At 42.7% G+C, this 22,716-nt stretch overlaps 1 protein-coding gene and 1 pseudogene across 4 annotated transcripts; both read right to left on the bottom strand.

Annotated features, from left to right (window-relative positions):
* Positions 1-1,556: 1,556 nt before the first annotated feature.
* On the bottom strand, positions 1,557-22,697 carry LOC122420621 (zinc finger protein OZF-like). Of its 4 annotated transcripts, none has more exons than XM_043435949.1 (7): positions 22,551-22,697; positions 20,611-20,700; positions 17,634-17,826; positions 15,486-15,612; positions 14,649-14,744; positions 7,572-7,667; positions 1,557-4,927 (listed from the first exon to the last, which is right to left on the bottom strand). In XM_043435949.1, exons 3-7 carry the CDS (start codon positions 17,646-17,648, stop codon positions 3,639-3,641), a joined length of 1,623 nt encoding a protein of 540 aa, XP_043291884.1. In that variant the 5' UTR covers positions 17,649-17,826; positions 20,611-20,700; positions 22,551-22,697; the 3' UTR covers positions 1,557-3,638. The 4 variants fall into 4 exon arrangements, with proteins under 4 accessions (XP_043291884.1, XP_043291883.1, XP_043291885.1 ...); XM_043435948.1 differs by having other exon boundaries at positions 14,649-14,807; XM_043435950.1 differs by lacking the exon at positions 20,611-20,700.
* On the bottom strand, positions 8,463-12,675 carry LOC122420383 (annotated as a pseudogene).
* Positions 22,698-22,716: the final 19 nt, after the last annotated feature.

The raw sequence follows: 22,716 nt of genomic DNA on the forward strand, positions 1-22,716 counted from the left end.
GATCACTCCTGCCAGTCCCTCCACCTTTCGTGCCCAAATCTGTCTTTTTGAACCATCTTGGGGCCAAGTCAACAAGTGACCCAATCACTTTTGAAAGTGCTTCTGCCCTAACTTCTTGAGTGCCTACTATATGTAATGATACGGTTCGTATAGTTCCACTTCCTCTTTTTTTCCTTCTACTGCCCAGGGTTAACTGTACGCTTGTCTTCATGTTTCTTTTTATATTTTATGTGTATTTGAGATAAAATTCACACTTTATGGTAAGACGAGAAATATGTGTTTTTTTATATTATTATCCTTGGGCTGTGCCACAAGCCCTATGGGATTTTAGTTCTCCAAGCAGGGATCAAACTCCAGCCCTTGGCAGTGAGAGCATGGAGTCCTCACCACTGGACCACCAGGGAATTCCCAGAAAAATTTAAACATAAAATTTTTTTTCTGTCCGGTGGCCTTCCCTCACCCCCCACCGTGCCCGTGTATCTACATTGGGCATCGACCAAACCTCCCCCATCAGGAGAAATACCAGCTTAACCATAAAGAGCAACATTCTCCCAGCATCAAGACAACTCCTTCACACTCCTTCTTGACTTTGTAAGGGACCACAATGATGCTTAGATCTGGACTGTGTAAACTGTCAACGGTATGCCATATAACATACAGTCATCTGTCTCAGAAAATGTATATAAGTGTGTTTTGACTTCCAACAGGCAGAACAGGTTTTGGAACTTTCTGAGAGGCTGTTCCTGGGTTATAATTCTCAACTGAGCTCGAATAAAATTTTCCTTAGATTGACTAATTTTTCGTTGACATGTACTTGTCTTCTATTTTTTTTATGTCAGCTTGGATGATATCTAGCTTGCTCCCTAGACGAAAATGATTAGACCAATGTTCCTACATTACCTTTTCTGTCCCCACTTGCCTCCCAATAGTTGATTTACAATGTTAATTTCTGCTGTACAGCAAAATAACTGTTATACACATACATCCTTTTTTATACTCTTTTCCATTATGATTTATCACAGGATATTGAATATACTTCCCTGTACTATGCAGTGGACTTTTTCTACATGATTGTCTATGGGTTCTCATCTCTCCACATAGGCAATCAAATCATTTGCAAATAATGACAATTTTGTTTCCAATTTTTAAACCCGTTAGTTGTTATTACTGTCATGCTATGTTGGTTAAGACCTCCAGCACAGTGTTTAGCAGGAATACAGACCGCAGATTTGTGTACCTCATTGATGAATAACTAGAGAATATCTTCAAAATTTCATTATTAAATATGTTAGTTATAAAGTTTTGGTAGCTAATATCTATTATGTTAAAGGCTGCATATTTACACTGGTTTTGCTGTGGAGGGTTTTTTTTTTTTCTTTCTGTAAGTATCATCACTGACTCAATGGACATGAATTTGAGCAAACTCTGGGAGATAGTGAAGGACAGGGAAGCCTGGTGTGACCATAGGGTCACAAAGAGTCAGACATGACTTAGCTACTGGACAAGAACAAACGATTTTTATTTGCATTTTGAGTGCCAAGGTTCTTGCAATGTTATTCTTTTCAAATTTTTTTTATTGATGTAAAAATTCACAAAATATAGTTAACCATTTCAAACTATTCAGTGAGCATTTACTACACTGAGAATGTTATGCAACCACCGCCTCTATCTAATTCCAAAGCATTTTCATCATTCTAAAAGAAAACTCTGCAGCCATTAATCATTCAGTCTCTAGTCCCCATTCCCCCCAGGTCCTGGTAACCACCAATTTCCTTTATGCCTCTATGTTGTTGTTGTTCTTTAGTCGCTCAGTCGTGTCTGACTCTTTTGAGACACCATGGACTGTAGGCCACCAGTCTCATCTGTCCATGGGATTTTCCAGGCAAAGAATACTGGAGCGGGTTGCCATTTCCTTCTGCAGGGGATCTTCCTGACCCTGGGATCGAATTTGGGTCTCCTGAACTGGCAAGTGATTCTTTACCAGTGAGCCACCAGGGAAACTCTTATGTCTCTATAGAGTTATGCATTCTGGACATTTTATAGAAATATGTGATCTTTTTTTTTTTCAGTTGGGTGGCATGTGGGATCTTAGTTCCCCATCCAGGGACCAAACTCAGGCTTCCTGCATCGGAAGTGCTGTCTTAGCGAGCGGACCACCAGGCAAGTCCCAGTCCGTGGTGTGTTGGGTCTGGTTTCTTTCACTCAGTGTACTGTTTCTAAGGCTTATTCATTTTATAATATGTATCAATAGTTCACTTGTATGGGTGATTAATATTCTATTACATATATACATGTATTTTGTTTATCCATTTAGCCACTGATGCGCATCTGGGTTGTTTCCACCCTCTGGTTATTGTGAACAGTGTGCTGCTATGAATATTCTTATGCAAGTATTTAATTATCTGTTTTCAACTTTATTGGGTATATACCCATGAGTGGAGTTCCTGGGTCATTGTTCACTTGCTAAGTCGTGTTTGACTCTGTGACCCCCATGGACTGCAGCATGCCGGGCTTCCCTGTCCTCCACTATCTCCCAGAGTTTGCTCAAACTCATGTCCATTGAGCCGTTGATGCCATCCAACCATCTCATCCACTGTCACCCCCTTGTCCTCCTACCCTCAATCTGTCCCAGCATCAGGGTCTTTTCTAATGAGTTAGTTCTTTGAATAAGATGGTCAAAGAATTGGAGGTTCAGCTTCAGTATAAGTCCTTCTGATGAATATTATGTGTTGGTTTCCTTTAGGATTGACTGGTTTGATCTTCTTGCAGTCCAAGGAGATCATCTACATGAAGGAGGTGCTATGTTTACCACATTAACAAGGCTCTCCTCCTCTCTGAGTCTGTTGATGTAAGGAAGATCTTACATCACGTTGATGTGGGAAGACTACCACATTCACCACATCCATAGGATCTCTCTCCTGTACAAGATGATCAAAAAGTTTTGACTTTTCTAGGGGATATTGTCATTATCAAAACATTTCTGAAACTTCCATTTTTATGTACAATGAGATGTGACTTTTCTTAGCTTGCTTGTATTCACTGCAACTGCAGGGTCCCTCTCCTGAATGAATACCCTAATGTACAACCAACATGACTTGAAAAAGAAAAATTTCCCGCTCTCCCTGCACCCACATGGGCTGACTCTTAAATGCATAGCCTGTGACTTTCAAATAAAGTCTTTTGACAATCACTGCCTATATACTATGTTGCATGCTCAGTCATGTCTGATTCTGTGTGACCCCATGGACTACAGCCTGCCAGGCTCCTCTGCCCACAGAATTCACTAGGCCAGAATACTGCAGTGGGTTGCCTTTTACTACTCCAGGGGATCTTCCCGATCCAGGGATCAAACCTGCATCTCCTGCGTTGGCAGGCAGATTCTTTATACCATTGCACCACCAGGAAAGCCCATTCTCGCTGACTCTATAATGTTTCTTTTTTTGGCGAGATCCTAAGGTATAACAAGGTGAATGTCTTCAGATGGAAGATGTGCAACTTTCATTCCATGTACAAGGTTTCTTTCCTATTAAGGAGTTCCAGAACAGTCTGTATAATGAGAGCACTTATGGCATTTCCATTCTCTATGAGTTCTGTGCGTAGATAAGGTTAATGAGAAGAGCTTTATCACAGTCTCACAGTCACTGTGCACAGGATTTTCCTCTATGCTGAGTTCGCTGATGATTAGCAAGCACTGATTTCCGAAAGAAGGCTTTCTGACATTCATTGCATCCATAGGGCCTCTCTCCTGTGTGAGTTCTCCGGTGACTGATAAGAGCTGACAGAGTAGTAAATGCTTTCTTACAGTGGGGGCATTCATATGGTTTCTCTCCTGTATGAATTCTCTGATGTACGGTGAGATAGGATTTGGCTGTGAAAGCCTTGTCACATACACTGCATTTGAATGGTTTTTCACCTGTGTGGGTTCTCTGATGTATAATGAGTGTTGACTTACACGACAGAACCTTCCCACATTCGGGGCATTCACACAATTTCACTTTGGCATGACAATTTTTCAGGTGGTTAGTGAGACCTGACTTCTGGATGAAAGCCTGCGGACATTCACTGCATCCATACGGTCTCTCTCCTGTGTGAATTCGCTGATGGATCATGAGATACGCCTTAGTGGAGAAGGCCTTCTCACAGTTTGCGCATTCATATGGTCTCTCTCCTGTATGAACTCTCTCATGGATAACGAGATGTGCCTTTGACGTAAAGGCTCTAACACATGCACTGCATTTGAAGGGTTTCTCGCCTGTATGGGTTCTATGATGTACAATGAGAGTTGACTTAGAGGACAGAATCTTCCCACATTCACTGCATTCGTGGGATTTCTCTGCCACGTGATGACTTTTCTTATGATCACTGAGATCTGACTTCTGGATGAAGGCTTGCTGACATTCACTGCATCTATATGGTCTCTCTCCTGTGTGGATTCGCTGATGAATCAGGAGCTGAGCCTTTTTTGAGAAGGCTTTCTCACAATCGGAGCATTTGTATGGCTTCTCTCCCGTGTGAGTTCTCTGATGTACAGTGAGATGTGCTTTCACCATGAAGGCTTTATCACAAACTCCACATCTGAAAGGTCTTTCTCCTGAATGAGTCCTCTGATGTAAGCTGAGCTTTGACTTCCAAGGAAAAGCTTTCCCACATTTGCTGCATCTGTGGGACTTTCCTTCTCTGTGTCGGGTCTTCTGATGATAGGCGAGTGCTGACTTTGTAATGAAGGCTTTCTGACATCGACTGCATCGATATGGGCTTTCTCCTGTGTGAGTGTCCTGATGAGTAACTAGCTTTAACTCACTGGGTAAGGTTCTCTTAGAATCATGGCATCCATGGGAATTATTTCCTGCGTGAGTTCTCCAAGGCATGGTTGTGAGTGGTTGACAAGTATCCACTGCATTTTGATTGCATCCATGTAGTTTCTTGCCTAAAGAAGTTGAGTTATAATTAGCAAACTCTGACAGCTAGATTAAAGCCAGAGTACTCATAGCAGAATGAACAACATAGCAAGTAAAGGTCCAGAAAAAGGTTTTTTTTTTTTTTATTATTATAAAAATAAGAGTGAGATAATTAGTAAAATTTGAGGAAACTCTAGATTGGATAATAGTTCTGTATAAGCAGTAATATTCTGATTTTGATAACTATTCTGTTTATGTTTTTTAAATTACCTGTTTCTAGGAAATACAGTTATATATTTATAAAGGGTTATTATTAGGGGTCAAGAGTTCAGGAAAGCAATATGTACTTGTGTATATGTGTGTGTGTGTGTGTGTGTATAAAATGACAGATTATGATAAAGCAAATGTGGTAAAATACTACCACTTAAGGGAACCTGCAAAAACAATGTACATGAAATCTGTGTATAATCTTGGGATTTCACATGAAGTTTAAACTATTTAGGAATAAATATTTTCAAAAGGAAAAAATAGAAGATAAAAGACGACATTTGTATTAAGTTACACAGGAGGATTACGCATAATGGCCTGAATGCAGAATGACTAAATTGTTTCATATTCCCACAATGGCATCCTGCACAGTACTCTAGTATTCCTGATCTAAATGTTGGTTACGCAGTGGGTTGATTGCAAAAATTAACTTCATTATACTTCATTTTTACAAGAAGTAAAAGAGTAGGCAGTAGTCAGGAAATGCTCACGTGTAGGAGGACTCTGGAAGGAATTCAGATATTATATTATTAATAACAATAATAGGATGCCATTCAGGTAATACTAGGAGAGAGACGTCTTAGGCTTTCACTTCAAAAATGTCATCCTTTGTGTATGTGAATTACAAGGTCTCAAACACTGTGACATACACTATTTTTAGGCTTGTGGACTGTGGTCATGAAAACTGGTAATGATCTGCTATGTCATATAGCATCGTTCTTAGATTACACTTTAGATTTTGCTCTCTCCCCTCCCACTCAGAAGGTTGTTCTACATGATGGTTTATCTTGCCATACCCGGTTTTTTCAATCCAGGTAACTGTCAAAACATTACGTCTTTAAAAAGCCAGATGCTTCTGAAGCTTATACTCATGACCGTTGCAGGGGGTGGGGTGGTGAGTAGCTATAGAAACACTGACTTTCCTTACTTCCTTTTTATAAATATATAAAAATAGCAAAATTTTTGAAAAAAAATCACTTGATTATTGTGTGGAGAACAGAGAGAAGCAACATTAAAGAAGTCAAGAGTATTTTCAAGAAAACTATAACAATTTTGGCAAAAAATACTGGACATTGACATGTGAGTGAAAATAATAGTAACAGAAAAGAGTAGAGCCCTTGGGATATAAGGAGAGTGAGACCAAACTTGCTGATGAATTAAATTTGTGGTGTGAGTGAAAAGAGGAACAAAAAGTGATGTGAATATAAGGTAGGTATCAGATCTCTGAGTGCAGAAAAGAAGTATCAGGTGACTATATGAGGATGAGGGAAGGTTTGGTCAGCAGACAGAAATTTGGGGGTCATCAGCAAATAAATGGTATTGTTAAGGCCAAGAAATTTAATGAATTTACACTGGTTAGCAAATGACAGAAACAGGCAAAGATGAAGCTTCATGCTTTTCAACTCTGAAGACTTTAGGAGGTGCCCAGAGTATGGAGAAGGTCCATTCATCAGGCACAAACAATGACTACAAAGGAAAGATGCCAAGTTAAGTCTTGAACAAACATCTGGGGTAAGCAGTTTAGAATAAAGGATCCTCAGCTTTTAACTTAAAGTGTAGTTACCCTATCTCACTGATCCTTTCTTGTCTAATTAATTCTGCAGGCAATAGACAATGAACCTTCCCAACACTCTAATATCACATTTACAGATCACCACTGTGGTCAGTATTTCCACATTCTGGCTTGCTCTGATACATTCTCACATGGCCCACAGAAAGCCACCGGCACCGGTGCTGCTGTATTAACTAGAAGAATTGTGGCATTATTTGATAAGGTAAAAGAAGCTAAAGGGAATGTGGAGAAAGGAAATGACGCTGCCAAAGAGGAAGGAGGAGGAGGAAGTTTGGATGCTGTAAGGAAACTAATTACTGAACACTGAGTCAATCTGAGAGAGAAAAAGAGGCACATTTTCCTGGAAACAGCATGCAAGAGAGCCTCATCAATGACTTAGGTGTTTGTAAAGACCTTCAGAGTCCCTTGGACAGCAGGGAAATCAAACCAGTCCATCCTAAAGCAAATTAAACCTGAAGTCACTGGAAGGGCTGATGCAGAAGCTGAAGCTCCAGTACTCTGGCCACCTGATACGAAGAACTGACTCATTGGAGAAGACCCTGATGCTGGGAAAGATTGAGGGCAGGACAAGGGGGCGACAGAGGATGAGATGGTTGGAGGGCATCACAGACTCAACAGACATGAGTTTGTTTTCACTCTGGGAGACAGTGAAGGACAGGAAAGACTGGCATGCTGCAGTTCATGGGGTTGTAGAGAGTCAGACATGACTTAGTGACTAAACAACAACAACCTTCAGAGTTTTAGCCTTGCTAAACACATTCAGAAGGGTCAACCTTTCACGTCCAACTACTTTTAAGGTCTCCCATCTTGCGGCTTCTCAGCTGCTTACTTACCTGAAAAGTACTGATGCTGCATTTCATCTTCTACTTTCCATGGCTCTTCTCCGGGCTCGAAGTTAAGGATCACATCTGGTTTGGTAGCTTGATAGCCTGTTCATGGGAAATGACAAAGACCTGGATGCTTACAATTGTATTTGGTGGGGGATGTCTGGGAAGAGCACAAAATGTTTCTGGAATGGACACACTCTCATCTTGGCAGATTAAAGATCTAATAAAGATGAAAGCCCATTAAGTTCTCATGGGAACAGAAGGACTGAAAATCTATTGTCTATAAACTCAACTCCAGTATCTTGAGGCTCTTTGGATGTTAGGGCAACTAAAAAAGGAAAGGCTATTGGCTGTGTTCTGAATGACACAGGGCAATCATTAACTAGTGTCACAGGTTACTAGAATTCTCCAGTAACACATCCTGATGTTGGCTCTTCTAAGCAGAACCTAGTGGCTGCTACTCCCCCCAGGTGAAGAAGTAGAAGTGAAGTAGGTCGGTCGTGTCCAACTCTTTACGACCCCATGGACTGTAGCCTTCCAGGCTCCTCTGTCCATCGAATTTTCCAGGCAAGAGTACTGGAGTGGGTTGCCATTTCCTTCTCCAGGGGATATTCCCAACCCAGGAATTGAACCTAGGTCTCTGCCATTGCAGGCAGATGCTTTACCATCTGAGACACCAGGGAAGCCCGCTTCCCAGGTGAAGTCCATGGAAGTATCCTCAAATGACACTGCTGCTGCTGCTGCTAAGTCACTTCAGTCGTGTGCGACTCTGTGAGACCCCACAGACGGCAGCCCACCAGGCTCCCCTATCCCTGGGATTCTCCAGGCAAGAATACTGCAGTGGGTTGCCATTTCCTTCTCCAATGCATGAAAGTGAAACGTGAAAGTGACGTCGCTCTATCGTGTCTGACTCTCAGTGACCCCATGGACCACAGCCCACCAGGCTCCTCCGTCCATGGGATTTTCCAGGCAAGAGTAACGGAGTGGGGTGCCACTGCCTTCTCCGTCAAATAACACCAGTCCCTATTAATTATCACACATTCTTCTTCCAGTGTGTGGTGATCATTGTGAATGTGTATGTGTGCTCAATTGTATCCGACTCTTTGTGATCCCATGGACTACAGCCTGCCAGGCTCCTCTGTGCATGGAATTTTTCCAGGCAAGAATACTGGAGTGGGTTGCCATTTCCTCCTCCAGGGGATCTTCCCAACCTAGGAATTGAACCCATGTCTCTTGGGCCTCCTGCATTGGCAGGTGGATTCTTTCCCATGGCACCACCTGGGAAGCCTGTGGTGATCATTATTAATGAGCAAAAGACCTACAGGTGGCTGTTTTCACCATAAGTTACCAAGGCGCTCTCTCTCTGGGTAACAGTTTTCATCAGTTACTATGAAAAGAAGTAAAATGCCCTTATACTGATTTTGCAATTGAACACTTAATTATCAACTAGTCTAGTAAATCAGAAGTTTCTCAAAAGCATATTCACTATATTTTACAGGTAAAATATCCCTAAAACAGGGATATAAAATGTCTCTATAAAACATCTCAGACAACTATTTAAAAGGTGAAGAACTAAGTGCTAACATATAAACACAGCAAAAATCTGCCCTCAAGGAGCTTTTGGACACTTTTCAACAGATAGAACAAATAACAGAATCAGATATGAAATGACTACACATACAGGAATTATCAACACAAGATAATATGAATGTTTAAGATAAAGGTTTACTGTATTGAGAAACAGGATATCTAAAATATGTAGAAAGGATATTATTAAAACGACCATTTAGATGTACATAAACCAGCAGAAAAATTTAAAAATAAAGTTCAGTCAGTTTTCATTATTCATGGATTTAACCGTGAATTCACCTGACTGCTAAAATTTCTTTTTAACCCAAAATCAATAATCACAGCACTTTCAGGAACATCTGCAGACACGCATAGCCAATAATTTGAGCAACAAATAACTTGAGTCACCCGATGTGCATGATCCCGGCTGAGCCTGAACAAAATGCTGCTGTCTTATTTCAGTTCTCCTAACGCAAACAAGCGTCCTTTTCACGGTCTGCTTAGTGTTTTGTGTTTCATATTTTTAATCTTTTTCTTGGTAATTCTGCTGATTAAAATGGACTGTAGCCCACCAGGATCCTCTGCCCATGGAATTTTATATGTGGATATATTAATCTATTCAATTTCAGAACAGATACAAACGTTATGTTTGGTAGTATTTCCAGCAGCAAAAATCTCATGTTCCATTAGGAGAGAGTTCTTTTCCAGTGCTGACAATTTGATTCATATGTTTCAAGAGCATTCCACAGTGTTCATGTCTAAGAATTAGTACAAGATTCTCTGATTAAAGAAAAAAAATGTTAATGTACTTAGATCATAATTACTTTAGATAACTGCTTCACTGGGAACATGCTGTTCCAAATTTATTGAAGGGGTAGGCAGGAATTTACTGAAGTGCAAACTCTCTGAAATCTAATGTTTTTGGGGTAGGCAATATCAGGGCAAACCCCAAAGATGTTCATGTCCCAATTTCCAGAATCTGGAAATCTGTTACATTGTATGGTGAAGAGGAATTAAGGCAGAAGATGGCATTAAGCCATTTTAGGGCCAAATAAATTGTTTCTAGAGTTTTAAGGTTCACAGAGAGAAACTGTGCCCCAGGGCAGATTATACCCAGAGGCTCACCAATATTAGCTTTAGAAGGTGAGATTTCGCACTCCTGAGTGGATCCGTTTTAGGTGAGATTTTGGACTCTGAGTTGGTCCTGTAACAGGCTGAGACACTTGGAGATGGTGGGATAGGGTGAATCCATTTTACACGTGGGATGGACACGAACCATTGGGTGCCAAAGGGTAGCCTTTGATAGGCAGCATAATGGCCTCCCAAAGATGTCTACATCCTTATATCCAGGACTTGTGAATAGGCTGTATTATAAAGCAAAGGGGACACAGTTAGTAGATGGAGTTAAAGATGCTAATTAACTGATTTTAAGATAGGAGATTATTTTGAATTTTCTGGGTGGGCCCAATGTAATCACAAGGGTCCTTAAGTATGGAAGGAGGAGGCAGAAAAATGAGATGGAAGAGTTGATCAGTCATCACTGGCCTTAAGGAAGGAAAGGGGCCAAAAGTCACGGAATCTGGGGAGCTTCTAGAAGCTGGGAAGACAAAGAAACCGAGTCTGCTCTAGAACCTCCATAAAGAAATGTGACCCTGCAACAACCTTGTTTTTAAGCCCAGAGAGATGCATTTTGGATTTCAGATCTCTGGACTAATACACTGTGCTATTCTGAAACACTGAGTTTGTGAAAACTGGTTACAGCAGCCACAAGAAACTAATACAGCTGTTCTTTTACATTCATTATATTCTGAGGTTTTCACTCCATAGTGCAATTCCTGACGTCTAAGATTTCCTTTACTTAGAGCAGTCTCTCCCCATTTCCCAAGGTAAAACTGTGATACACAACTTAGTTTGAGGATACAATTTCCTTTTTTTTTTTATGGCTTTCAGGGGATTTCTCTTTTCTATGCATTCTTCCACATTTTATAAATGTTTTTTCCACTTTCAGCACCTCTAAGGTTGTCTTTCTATGCTTCTCTGACAAGTGAGAAGGTATAATTGATCACTGAAGACCATCCCACTCTTTCCTAAGGTTTCGGTCCCGTGGGAACTCTTTGAAACCCACTGGGATACCACCTCTGGGAAATGGGTTCCCCACGAGAACTACATTTCTGCTCCATGTGATCTCACTGATATTTACTAAGTCTAACTTTTCATAGACATGTTCTCCACGACCACTGCATCCACGGCATTTTTGTCCTGACATCAACTTGTTTCTTTTTTTGGCTGCACCCCACAACAGCCTGTGGGATCTTAGTTCCTCAGCCAGGGATCGAACCTGCACCTCTTGCACTGGAAGCTTGGAGTCTTAACCACTGAACCACGAGGGAAGTCCGGCATTTCTGCCCTAAGTGAGCACTGATACATAATGAGTGTGGGGAAGATTCTGGCTCAAGGCTTTCCCCCATCTCTGATACCCGAGGATTTTTCTTGCTATGCGGTATCTGTAACATATAAGACACAATTTGTTACTGAAGGGGTGGTCACATTCAGTGCATTTCCGAGGCTTATTCCCTGGGTAAACCCCTGATTATCTACTGAGGCCTGACTTCTTAGAAAAGGCTGGGCCACAATCACCGTTTCTGCCCCTTAGCAGCTCACTGTTTACTAAGGACTGGGTTCCCGAAGACACCATCTCCGCAGGCACTGTGTTCACAGGGCTTTGCTCCTGTAACGAGTTTGCTCAGGCATAAAGAGCTATGACGCCTGGAGGAGGGCTTCTTCAGCTCTGGGGAATCTACAGCTTTCTCTCTCCAGTGAGTCTTCTTATGTTTGATGAGAACATGTGGGCCAACTTTGCCGCATTCACTGCAGCTGTACGGTCTCTCTCTGGTGTGAGTTTGCTGGTGCTGAATGAGCTTTGCCTTACTTCGGAAGGCCTTTTTGCAGTCACTGCACTCATACGGTTTCTCTCCTGTGTGAATTCTCTGATGCTTGGTCAGGTCAGACTTAAAAAAGAAGATTCTTTTGCATTTGCGGCACTCATAGGGCTTCTCTCCTGTGTGGGGTCTCTGATGGGCAATGAGATAAGCCTTTTGGGAAAAGGCCTTCCCACACACACGGCAGCCATATAGTTTCTCTCCGGTGTGAGCGCTGATGTCTCTTGAGCCAGCACCTCTGGCTGAAGGCTTTTCCACACTCACCACATCCCGCAGGGTTTCTCTCCTGTGTGACTTCTCTGGTGGACCATGAGCTGCGACCTTCTGGAAAAGGCTTTCCTGCATTCATTACATTCATGGGGCTTCTCTCCCGTATGAGTTCTCTGATGTTCAGTGAGCTGAATCTTCATGAATGCTTTCCCACATGTGCTGCATCTGTGGGGGCTTCTCTCCCCTATGAGTTCTCTGATGTTCAGTGAGCTGAATCTTCATGAATGCTTTCCCACATGTGCTGCATCTGTGGGGGCTTCTCTCCCCTTTCAGTTGTCTGATGTCTAATGAGCTGTGCCTTCCTGGAGAATGCCTTCCCACACTCACTGCATGCATATGGCTTCTTTCCTGAATAAGTTTTCTGACGGCCACTGAGTGGTGATTTAGTGCTACTGGGTTTCACACAACCATAGTATCTGATTCCACTAAGAGTTTTATTATCCTGGAGGCAGACAGATGATTTCCCATACCCACTGAACCCATCAGAATCCTTTCCTGAGTATCTTCTATTCCCAAAAACTAAACCTAACAGTGACTTCAGACTTTTACAGTGTGAGCCAATCTTATTGTGTCTTTGTGTTAAAGGAACAAGGCTTTTGCATAAATTAAAATTATTTGCATAACTTTGTGGACATTTTTCCAAAGTTATAATCCTGTTTTGGTTTTCTGGGTGCCACTGCATAGGATCAATCTCCCACATTTCTTCTAGGAAAAAGAACAATGAAAATATCTATGATAATTCTAGGGGGCGAATGGAGTATAAAAATGCCATGGTTTGAGTTAGCTCTTATAAGATCTCAGTCTAAGAGAAACGTCTACATGGAAGTGTATCCTATGCTCTGTGAAAAAAATGACAGTATTATAAAACAAAATTAAACAGGAACAGCAGTTAGTTAGTGTTAGTCACTCTGTCGTGTCCAACTCTTTGTGACTCCATGGACTGTAGCCCGCCAGGCTCCTGTGTCCATGGAATTCTCTAGATAAGAATACTGGAGTGGGTAGCCACTTCCTTCTCTAGGGGCTCTTCCTGACCCAGGACTCGAACCCAGGTCTCCTGCATTGCAGGCAGATTCTTTACCATATGAGCCACCAGGGAAGTCCAAAAGAAGGCACCTGGAATCCATACAGAATGCCTTTTCAATTTTTTTTTGAGGTTGGGGGGGGGCATGTCCTATGCCATGTGGGACTTCAGTTCCCTGACCAGGGATCGAACCTGTGACCCCTGCAGAGGAAGCATGGAGCCTTAACCACTGGACTACCACAGAAATAACAGAGCCAAACAGGGAAGACTCCAGGTAACTGAAAGGCAGAGCAATATGGTAGAACCTAAACAAAACACATGGGGAGGAAAAGGATTCACCAAGAGGAAAAATGATCTCATTCATGAAACTGAAGGAAAAAGGATTTCACAGGATAATTACTTTGGATGCAGGTAAAATGCAGCATGAGAGGGCAGATTAGACTATAGAAAGAGAGTTGTCAACCCAGGAATATCTGTCAGAGAGCTTAAATCTTCCCTATGTGTGAACACACACTCTGAGGGTGAAGACAGTATCTGGGAGAAAAGAGGATTCTGGTCTCACACACCGGAAGTAGAGCATTACAGGCCAGCGGCCCTGGTGGCTGGCAACATGCAGAGGGTTAGAGTGTAGGTCAGACATTAGCAGGAGTCAACCTGGGACCCTCCAGCAGAGAACAGAAAGCTGAGGCCCTGAGACTGAGTCAAACTTTTAACAGAAGATTAACAACAAAAACCATAACCTGAAAGTTGGGGAAGCAGAGGGTCAATCAGTAGACAGAGGTCCCCTGGGAGACAAGGTGTGTGTGGTTTTCAGATGAATGAAGGTGAGGTGGGTTGTCAGGGAGGGAGAACAGCTCTGTCAAAAGGGGAGGTGATACTGCAGAGGCAGGGAGCAGTGCTAAGCGCAAAGCGATCTGTATGGGTGGTGAGAGCGACCTCATAGTGAGGAAGGTGGAGGACAGGAAGTGAGCCCCTGCAGACAAAGCAAAGGACAAGGCATGAGGGAGCGTGCTGGGAGGCACGGAACCAGCTTAAGACCTCCAGGTCTTGGATGACACAGACCACAGTAAGATCCAGAAAACTGTAAAAAAGAAGACATCATCCTTGAATAGCAGGCAAAGAAGAAGAGCCCTAATAAAAACATGCAGAAAGGTGTTAGGCTATTGGGCCACCAACTGGTATCAGGGAAGTTCTCTAGATAACACTTCAGGAGTGTCAACCTGTCACTGACTAACTGAATTTTCATGTCGTTTCTTCCCACCTTCTTGGTTTGTGCTTACTCACCTGGGCAGGTTGGACTCAGGGCTGCTCCCTTGACCTTCCACGGGGGTCGTCCTTGTTCCAACTGAAAGAGTGAATCTGGTTTGGGAGCCTGATATCCTGTAAATGGGAAATCACGGGATGGCTGGTGCTGAGCATTTGAGCCAGGGTGATCTACGAGAACTGTAGAAAAATTGATTTCGGGGACCACTTCCTTTGTACTTTGGTAAAGTAAAAACCTTTAACTTGGAAAGGGAGAACATGCATTCTAGGACCTACAGTGCTTTAGTCCCACCCATAAAATACAACATTCCAGGAACCCTATAGATTTCACTGAATGAGGAAGAAAAGGCAACTGACTATAATGCTGTCTGCTGGGCTGCACCCTGCAGTCCTCCAAGCCCCAGACTCATCCAAGTTCAAACCACAGAAAAAGAGCCTGGAGTCAGGGACAGAGACGTCAATGGTTTAACGGAGGGAGGAGCTTACTTGTCTGACGCAAAGTCCTGGAGCAACACCCCACTGTGTGTGGTACGTGGCAGGCAGGACATGGTGGCAGTCTTTGCTGGGATGAGGGGTGCATTACCAGTTACAGGGGAAATTGATGTCAGGTTGACTCATTGGTTACCAGGGAAACCAGCAGAGGGGCACACCCATCACCACCCCTGTGATAAGCTCTCACAGTGGAGACGTTCTGATCTAAAGCTAGAATGGGCATTAGCCGGGGCTGGGGTAAGTTTGTAGATGGCGAGGTCAGTCACTTGAGTAGGGTGGGGGTGAAGCAGGCATGGCTTGAGCCAGAGACGGACAGAGAGCAGGAGAACCGCCATCCCGCGTGGCCTGAGCACATGCTGCCCTTACCTACTGACACTAGGTTGCAGTAGTTCTCCAACATGACGTCCCAGCACAGGGCCTTCTGAGATGGGCCCAGGAGCTGCCACTCCTCCTGGCTGAAGCCCACAGCCACATCCTCGAATGACACAGAGCCCTGTAATAACAAATCCCAGCGCAATTTGCAGTGGAATATGTGATGTGGAAAAAAAGAGTAAGAACATGTTCTTTTATTTTTTTATAAATCAGCAGAGACCTCATTTTTATTTTATTCTTTGGCCGTACGACACAGCTCATGGGATCTCAGTTCCCTGACCAGGGACTGAACCTGGATCACAGCAGTGAAAGCCTGGAATCCTAACCATTAGACCACCACGGAAGTCTCAGGAACACATTCTGTTTATCTTCCCCATGATAAATCATGTGTGCTGTGGATGTGGCTATTTCACAGAGGATAGACCATGTGTCTTTTTAAAAAAAAATCTGTATTTATTTATTTTTGTGCTGTGTCTTTGTTGCTGCACTGGCTTTTCTCTAGCTGTGGGGGCCACTCCCTAGCTGTGGTGTGTGGGCCTCTCAGGGTCACGGCTTCCCTTGTTGCAGAGCACAGGCTCTAGGCCAGAGGGCTTTAGCAGTTGCGCCTCCCGGGTTCCAGAGCACATGCTCAGTAGTTGTGGTGCTCGGGCCTAGCTCTGTAGCAATGTGGGATCTTCCCAGCCCAGGGATTGAACCCGTGTCCCCTGCGTTGGCAGGCAGGTTCTTTACCAATGAGCCACCAGGGAAAGCCCGTGACTATGTCTTAGTCCACTTGGGTTGCTATAATAAAATACCACAGACTGGGTAGCTTATAAAAACAAATTTATTTCTCACAGTTGTGGCAGCTGGGAAGTCTGGGATCAAAGGCCATAATGGCCACATTTTAGTGTGGGCCCGCTCCCTGGTTCACAGAGGGCACCTTTTCACTGGGTTCTCACAGGGAAGGGCGAGGGATCCCTGTGTATTCTCTCTTATAAGGACACTCATCCCATTTGTGAAGACCTCACCCTCATGACTGACCTACACACCTCCAAATGCCTCCACCTCCTAATACCATCATCTTTGAAGAGTTAAAATATCAACATACGAACTGTGGGGGCACACAAAACTCAAACCACAGCCCTGCGGAATTCTACAAATTAGTCCTTCCCAGCCTAGAAAAGAACTAAGATAATATTTGCACAGAAATAAAAGACACCGTGCAGTTAAGAATGTCTTTGTTCATATGAGCGAAAAATCTGTTATTAATTTAGATGTCTATCAGAGGCAGACAGGGTATCCTATACCTCCATGCTGTGAAATATTATGCAAATGTTAAAATCAATGAGATGGATTTAAATATACTGGTATCAATGATCTTCAAGGCATTCTCTTAAATGAAAAGAATCAAGCCCCCAAATAGTATATTGTCTCATCCCAGACATGTGAAAAACTCTAATGTATTCAGCTACACATCTATAAGTTTACATATGTATGCATATAGAAATGCATATATTAAGATATATGTAAATTAATATAAATATAGATATATGTTACCAAACATGAATTTGATGGGAGACCCAAATTATTAACATGCTACTCTTTGGTGAGAAAAAGGTACAAGAGGATATTCTCTTTTGATGCAAAGACTTTTGTGTGCTTAAACCTCGTGCACGTGAATGGAGCTATGAATTAAAAATACAAAGATCAAACCAAGAATAATTGGCTCTGACTTCATTTTCTGAAACTGGGTTTAAGAAGTTATAAGGGAAGAATCTGCTTCTATTTTAAGATTTTAGCCTAAGCTTACTGTACAGCAGATTCTAATTTTTATTAACATATACTCTTCTCAGGGCTTTCCTGGTGGCTCAGACGGTAAAAAATCTGCCTGCAATGGAGGAGACCAGGGTTCAGTCCCTGGGTTGGGAAGATCCTCTAGAAAAGGGAATGGCTACCCACTCCAGTATTCTTGCCTGGAGAATTCCACAGACAGAGGAGCCTGGTGGGCTACAGTCCATGGGAGTCCCAAAGAGTCTGACACTACTGAGTGACCATCACTTCACTTTTCACTTCATACTGCTCTCATTTCACCAGACTGCTTTTTAGACGCTTCCACACGTCCCCTGGGAAACAAAGGAGTAAAACAGATAACACAAACCTCACCTGGACCTTGTTCATCTTCTCCAGTTCTTAAGAAAGGGCGTGTAACTCCAGGGTGTGTTCTGTCTTCTCTCTTTCCAGACCTGCCTGGAGGTTATGGTCAGGGATCTCAGGTCAGGCTGCTGCCAGAATCCATGATCTCCCAAGACTGGAGCCTCCTTCTTCTATTACTGAAGATGGTCCTGTAGACTAGAACCTGTGGATTCAAGAGCAAATTCAACGACTGAACCTGTGGCCACAGCTCTCTCTAGCCACGAGTAATCACTCTAACAGAATGTCCCAATAGTTCAAGTCTCTTTAACTCCCTGAAAGCTTTTCTATCACGGGGCTGAGTCCCACAGAAACATATGAAATGGGTGAGATGAATGCCTTTTTTGACAAAGTTGGAAGAGAGTGAAAGTGGAAGAGAAGATGGGAAATAAAAACCAGCTCATGGTCTTGTCCATGGCTAAGATCTCACACAGATCCAGTTCAGGAAAAATGAAGTACAAAAATGTTGGCTCTATAAACAACAAGGTCTTACTGTATAGCACAGGGAACTATATATTCAGTACTTTACAATAAACAGTACTGGAAAAGAATATAACAGAACGTGCTGCTAAGTCGCTTCAGTCGTGTCCAACTCTGTGTGACCCCTGAGACGGCAGCCCACCAGGCTCCGCCGTCCCTGGGATTCTCCAGGCAAAAATACTGGAGCAGGCTGCCATTTCCTTCTCCAATGCATGAAAGTGAAAAGTGAAAGTGAAGTCGCTCAGTTGTGTCCGACTCTTCAAGACCCCATGGACTGCAGCCCACCAGGCTCCCCTGCCCATGGGATTTTCCAGGAAAGAGTACTGGAGTGGGTTGCCATTGCCTGTACATGTATATAATATAGTGGAGTAGGAAATGGCAACCCATTCCAGTTTCTTGCCTGGAGAGGCAAGAGAATTCCATGGACAGAGAAGCCTGATGGTTACAGTCCATGGGGTTGCAAGAATCAAGACATGACTGAGCAATAAAAAGAAATGAGATGGTAAAGAATCCACCTGCAATGCAGGAGACCTGGGTTCAATCCCTGAGTAGGGACGATTCCCTGGAGAAGGGAATGGCTACCCACTCCAGAACTCTTGCCTGGAGAATTCCACAGAGGAGCCTGGGGGGCTACAGTGCATGGGGTCACAAAGAGGCAGGCACAACTGAGGAACTAACAATTTCTTTTACTTTCACACAATGGAATACTAATAGCAATGAAAAGAAATGATCTATTGCTATATGCAATAACTTAGATGAATTTCACAACAAAATATTGAACATAAGAAGCCAGACACAAGAGAACAGGTAATGTATGATTCCACTTACATAAAGTTAATAGGCAAATTTAATATGTTTTTAGGAAAGTAACTGCCTCTGGAGTGGAGGGAGATTAGGAGGTGGAGGCTTCTAGGGCACTAGAATACTCTCTTTTTTTTTAGCCATGCTGTTTGGCATGTGAGATCTTAGTTCCCCAACCAGGAATGCCCAGGAATTGAATCCATGCCTCTGTAGTGGTAGGGCAGACTGCCCTACTGGACTGCCAAGGAAGTCCCTATAATATTCTGTTCTTTTTTTATTTGGTTTTTATTTCTGTAATATTCTAGTCTTTAATTTTGGGTGTTACACTTGAAAAAGGCTTTTAAGGAAAAGTACAGATCAGTTTCACTTATACATTTTCACAATCTTTTTTTTTAATTTCAAGCAAAAGAAGGAACAGTAATTTAAACCTCAGGTACAAAAAACCCCCACAGAAAACCGTATACTCAGGGACTCCCCTGGTGGTTCAGTGCTTAAGAGGCTGCCTGCCAATGCAGGGGACATGGGTTCAATCCATGGTCCAGAAAGATTCCACATGCCTTGGGGCAACTAAGCCCAGGCACACCAACTTCTGAGCCCGAGTGCCTAGAGTTCATGCTCTGCGACAAGAGAAGCCACCTCAGTGAGAAACCCCATGCACCACAACTAGAGGGCAGATTCTACTTGCCGCACCAGAGAAAGCCCACGTGCAGCAATGAAGACCCAGTGCAGCCATAGAAAAACAAAATTTTAAAAATTAAAAAAAAAAAAAAAAACAGCATAATCAAACTCCACACATCCATCCATTGTGTGACTTCAACAATTATCAACTCAAATCTAATTTGTTTTATCTATACCCCCACCACCACTGGATTATTCTGAAACAAATCCAAAACATTTTTTGATTTCTAGGTGCAAAAATACTTGGCAAAATATAAGCAAACAGAATTCAGTCCCATGTTAAAAGAACAAATCATTATGAACAGGTATGGTTTCTTCCAGGAATATAAAATATTGAGAAATCTTGCAACATAAAGAAAATTTTAAAGAGAGAGAGAAATTATCAATGAAAATAAAATTAAAAGGCCTTTTGAGGGGACTGTAATGTACAGCATGGTGATTACAGTTAAATACTGTATTATAACCTGGATTCGATCCCTGAGTTGGGCATGACAACCCATTCCAGTATTCTGGCCTGGAGAATCCCCATGGAGAGCAGAGCCTGGTGGGCTACAGCCTATGGGTTCACAAAAAGTCAGACACGACTGAGCAACTAAGAACATACACTTGAAAGTTAACAAAAAAAAAAAAAGTAGATTTTCAGTGTTCTCACCACTAAGAAGAAATGGTAATTATGTCACATGATGCAGATGTTGGCTAACTTATGGTGGTGATCATTTTGTAATATGTAAGTGTATTAAATAAACACAACTGTACACCTTTAAACTTACAGAATGTTCTATGTCAATAACATCTCAATAAAGTGGGTGGGAAGGCTTTAGGAAAGATTAATAACTTGATAAAGTGCAGGTACCATTTATTCAGACTATTAAATACTATGCTTTGTACTCAAAGAACTTTTGCTCATTTCATCTTTCTAACAGCTATGAAAATGGGAATTATGACAGATTTTTTCACAATTGATGAAGCCTTGACTCAGAGATTAACCTACCCAAGTCAGAGGGAGAAGCAGGTTTTTCTTACTCCAGTCCATAAACTTGCCACCTGGCCAACTCTATTTGCAGATGACAAAGATGCTCAACTAGAAAACATAAAGAATTCAATTTGAAGGAATTAATTAGTAATATCACGAGTGGAATGAGGTGACAAAGTAAGTATATCTTTTAAATTTTTGCTCTTGTGCATTACATAAAATTAGAAGACACAAAAAAGAGGGAGCGGGGTCATACCGGAAAAAAAATGACACTATTTACAGTTACAACAAAAGTATAACCCGTTTACAAACAAACATAATAAAACATGTCCAAAACACATATAGAAAAATCACAGCTCGTCAAAGAAACAAAAAAACTTGAGTTAAAAGGAATCCATTTACACGTTCCTAAAAGTGTAGTACCTACATCTGTATCGCTTCTTCTCAAATTAAAATACCCACTTGATGGAACATAACTGCAGTAGTTTTTTGTTTTTTTTTTTTTTAGTTTTTTAAAAGGAAATAAAACTTTCAAATGGTTATGATAGGACATTAGATTAAAATGTATAAAATCATACCAATACCTACACACCTGATCCCAACGCTAAAAATGAAATATACTAAACTTTAACAAGAGTTGTTTTCTGGAGGAGTGTTTAAAGCGTGTTAGTTGCTCAGTTGTGTCTGACTCTTTGCCAACCCATGGACAGTAGCCTGCCAGGCTCCTCTGTCCATGGGAGTTCCCAAGCAAGAATACTGGAAAGTGAAAGTTGCTCAGTTGTGCCCAACTCTTTGAGACAGTCCATGGAATTCTCCAGGCCAGAATACTGGAGTGGGTAGCCTTCCCCTTCTCCAGGGGATCTTCCCAACCCAGGGATCGAACCCAGGTCTCCCATATTGCAGGCGGATTCTTTACCAGCTGACCCATAAGGGAAGCCCAAGAATACTGGAGTGGGTTGCCGTTCCCTTCTCCAAGGGATTTTCCCCACCCAGGGATCGAACCTCGGTCTCCTGCATTGGCAGGTAGACACTTTACTGCTGAGTACCAGGGAAGCCCTGATTTTAGGATGAACCTGAAAACATATTTTCAACAGGAATATATAATAAACATGGATGCAAGACCAGAAACTCCACATCTAAAATTAAACATGCAATAAGCTCCCCAAACGCTGTCCCTAACACGGACACGAGTTCCAATCCCCCAACCAGACACCCCAAATGTTACTCTCCAGAAAAGACCTCCCAATTTGTCCTGCTGTTAATCATGTTCAAGACACAGCAAAGCCAAACAAACTGAAAGGTTGGAGTCTGGAACAGAGAAGGGTTTATATCAAGGCCTTGCAATGAGACAAGACGGCTCTTGCCCTAAAAAGCCCTTAACTCCCTGAAGGGATCTGGCAAAGCACTTTTAAAAGCCAGGTGAGGGATGGGGTTCTCAGGATCTAAGATCAGCTTGTGCACAATTCTTTAATTGGCTAATAGTGAGGTAGCAGGGTGGTTTCACAGGGGTTAATGGTATCAGTCCTTAGGTTGCAGGAGGCCTGGGGTTCTGTGCTCTACCTCACTGAATAGCTTATTAATATCTTCTTCTTTGTTGGAGAGGGGGAGGTTTTTTCTTTTTAACCTCTGCAAATCAACTCATGAAACGTACATTAAATACTACTATCTAGGTACTTCAGAGAGGAACTGAAGCAGAGGATATGAGGGAAGGCCTGTGCCAGGAAGGCCTGGTGGCGTCCAGCTAGGTTACAGATCCAACACAGTAACCCGTGTGCTCCCCCACCAGGGAAAACTCTCATCACGAATCCCCGGGGTTGGTCCACAAACACAAAAGGCAGCAGGCTGCAAGACCACTCGCTTCACCCCAACGCCTACCCCTACGCAATCTGGAACAACAACAACAAACACCCTAAGCCGCTCTCCCTGGCCCTGAAACACGCCCAGAACTCAACACTGACCTGATGGATGCCTTCTGTCTTCACCGCTGGAGGCAAATCACGGAACAGCTGTTTTAAAACCAGGCGACCACCCTCTGAAGCAGACACGACCCCTCGAAGATGAAAGGATGGCGGCCGACGAGGTTCACAAGCAGCGGTTCCAGAGACCCGGATCCTGGCTTCTCGC

Source organism: Cervus canadensis, chromosome 18 (assembly GCF_019320065.1).
Source record: "Cervus canadensis isolate Bull #8, Minnesota chromosome 18, ASM1932006v1, whole genome shotgun sequence".
In the NCBI taxonomy this organism is placed as follows: domain Eukaryota; kingdom Metazoa; phylum Chordata; class Mammalia; order Artiodactyla; family Cervidae; genus Cervus; species Cervus canadensis.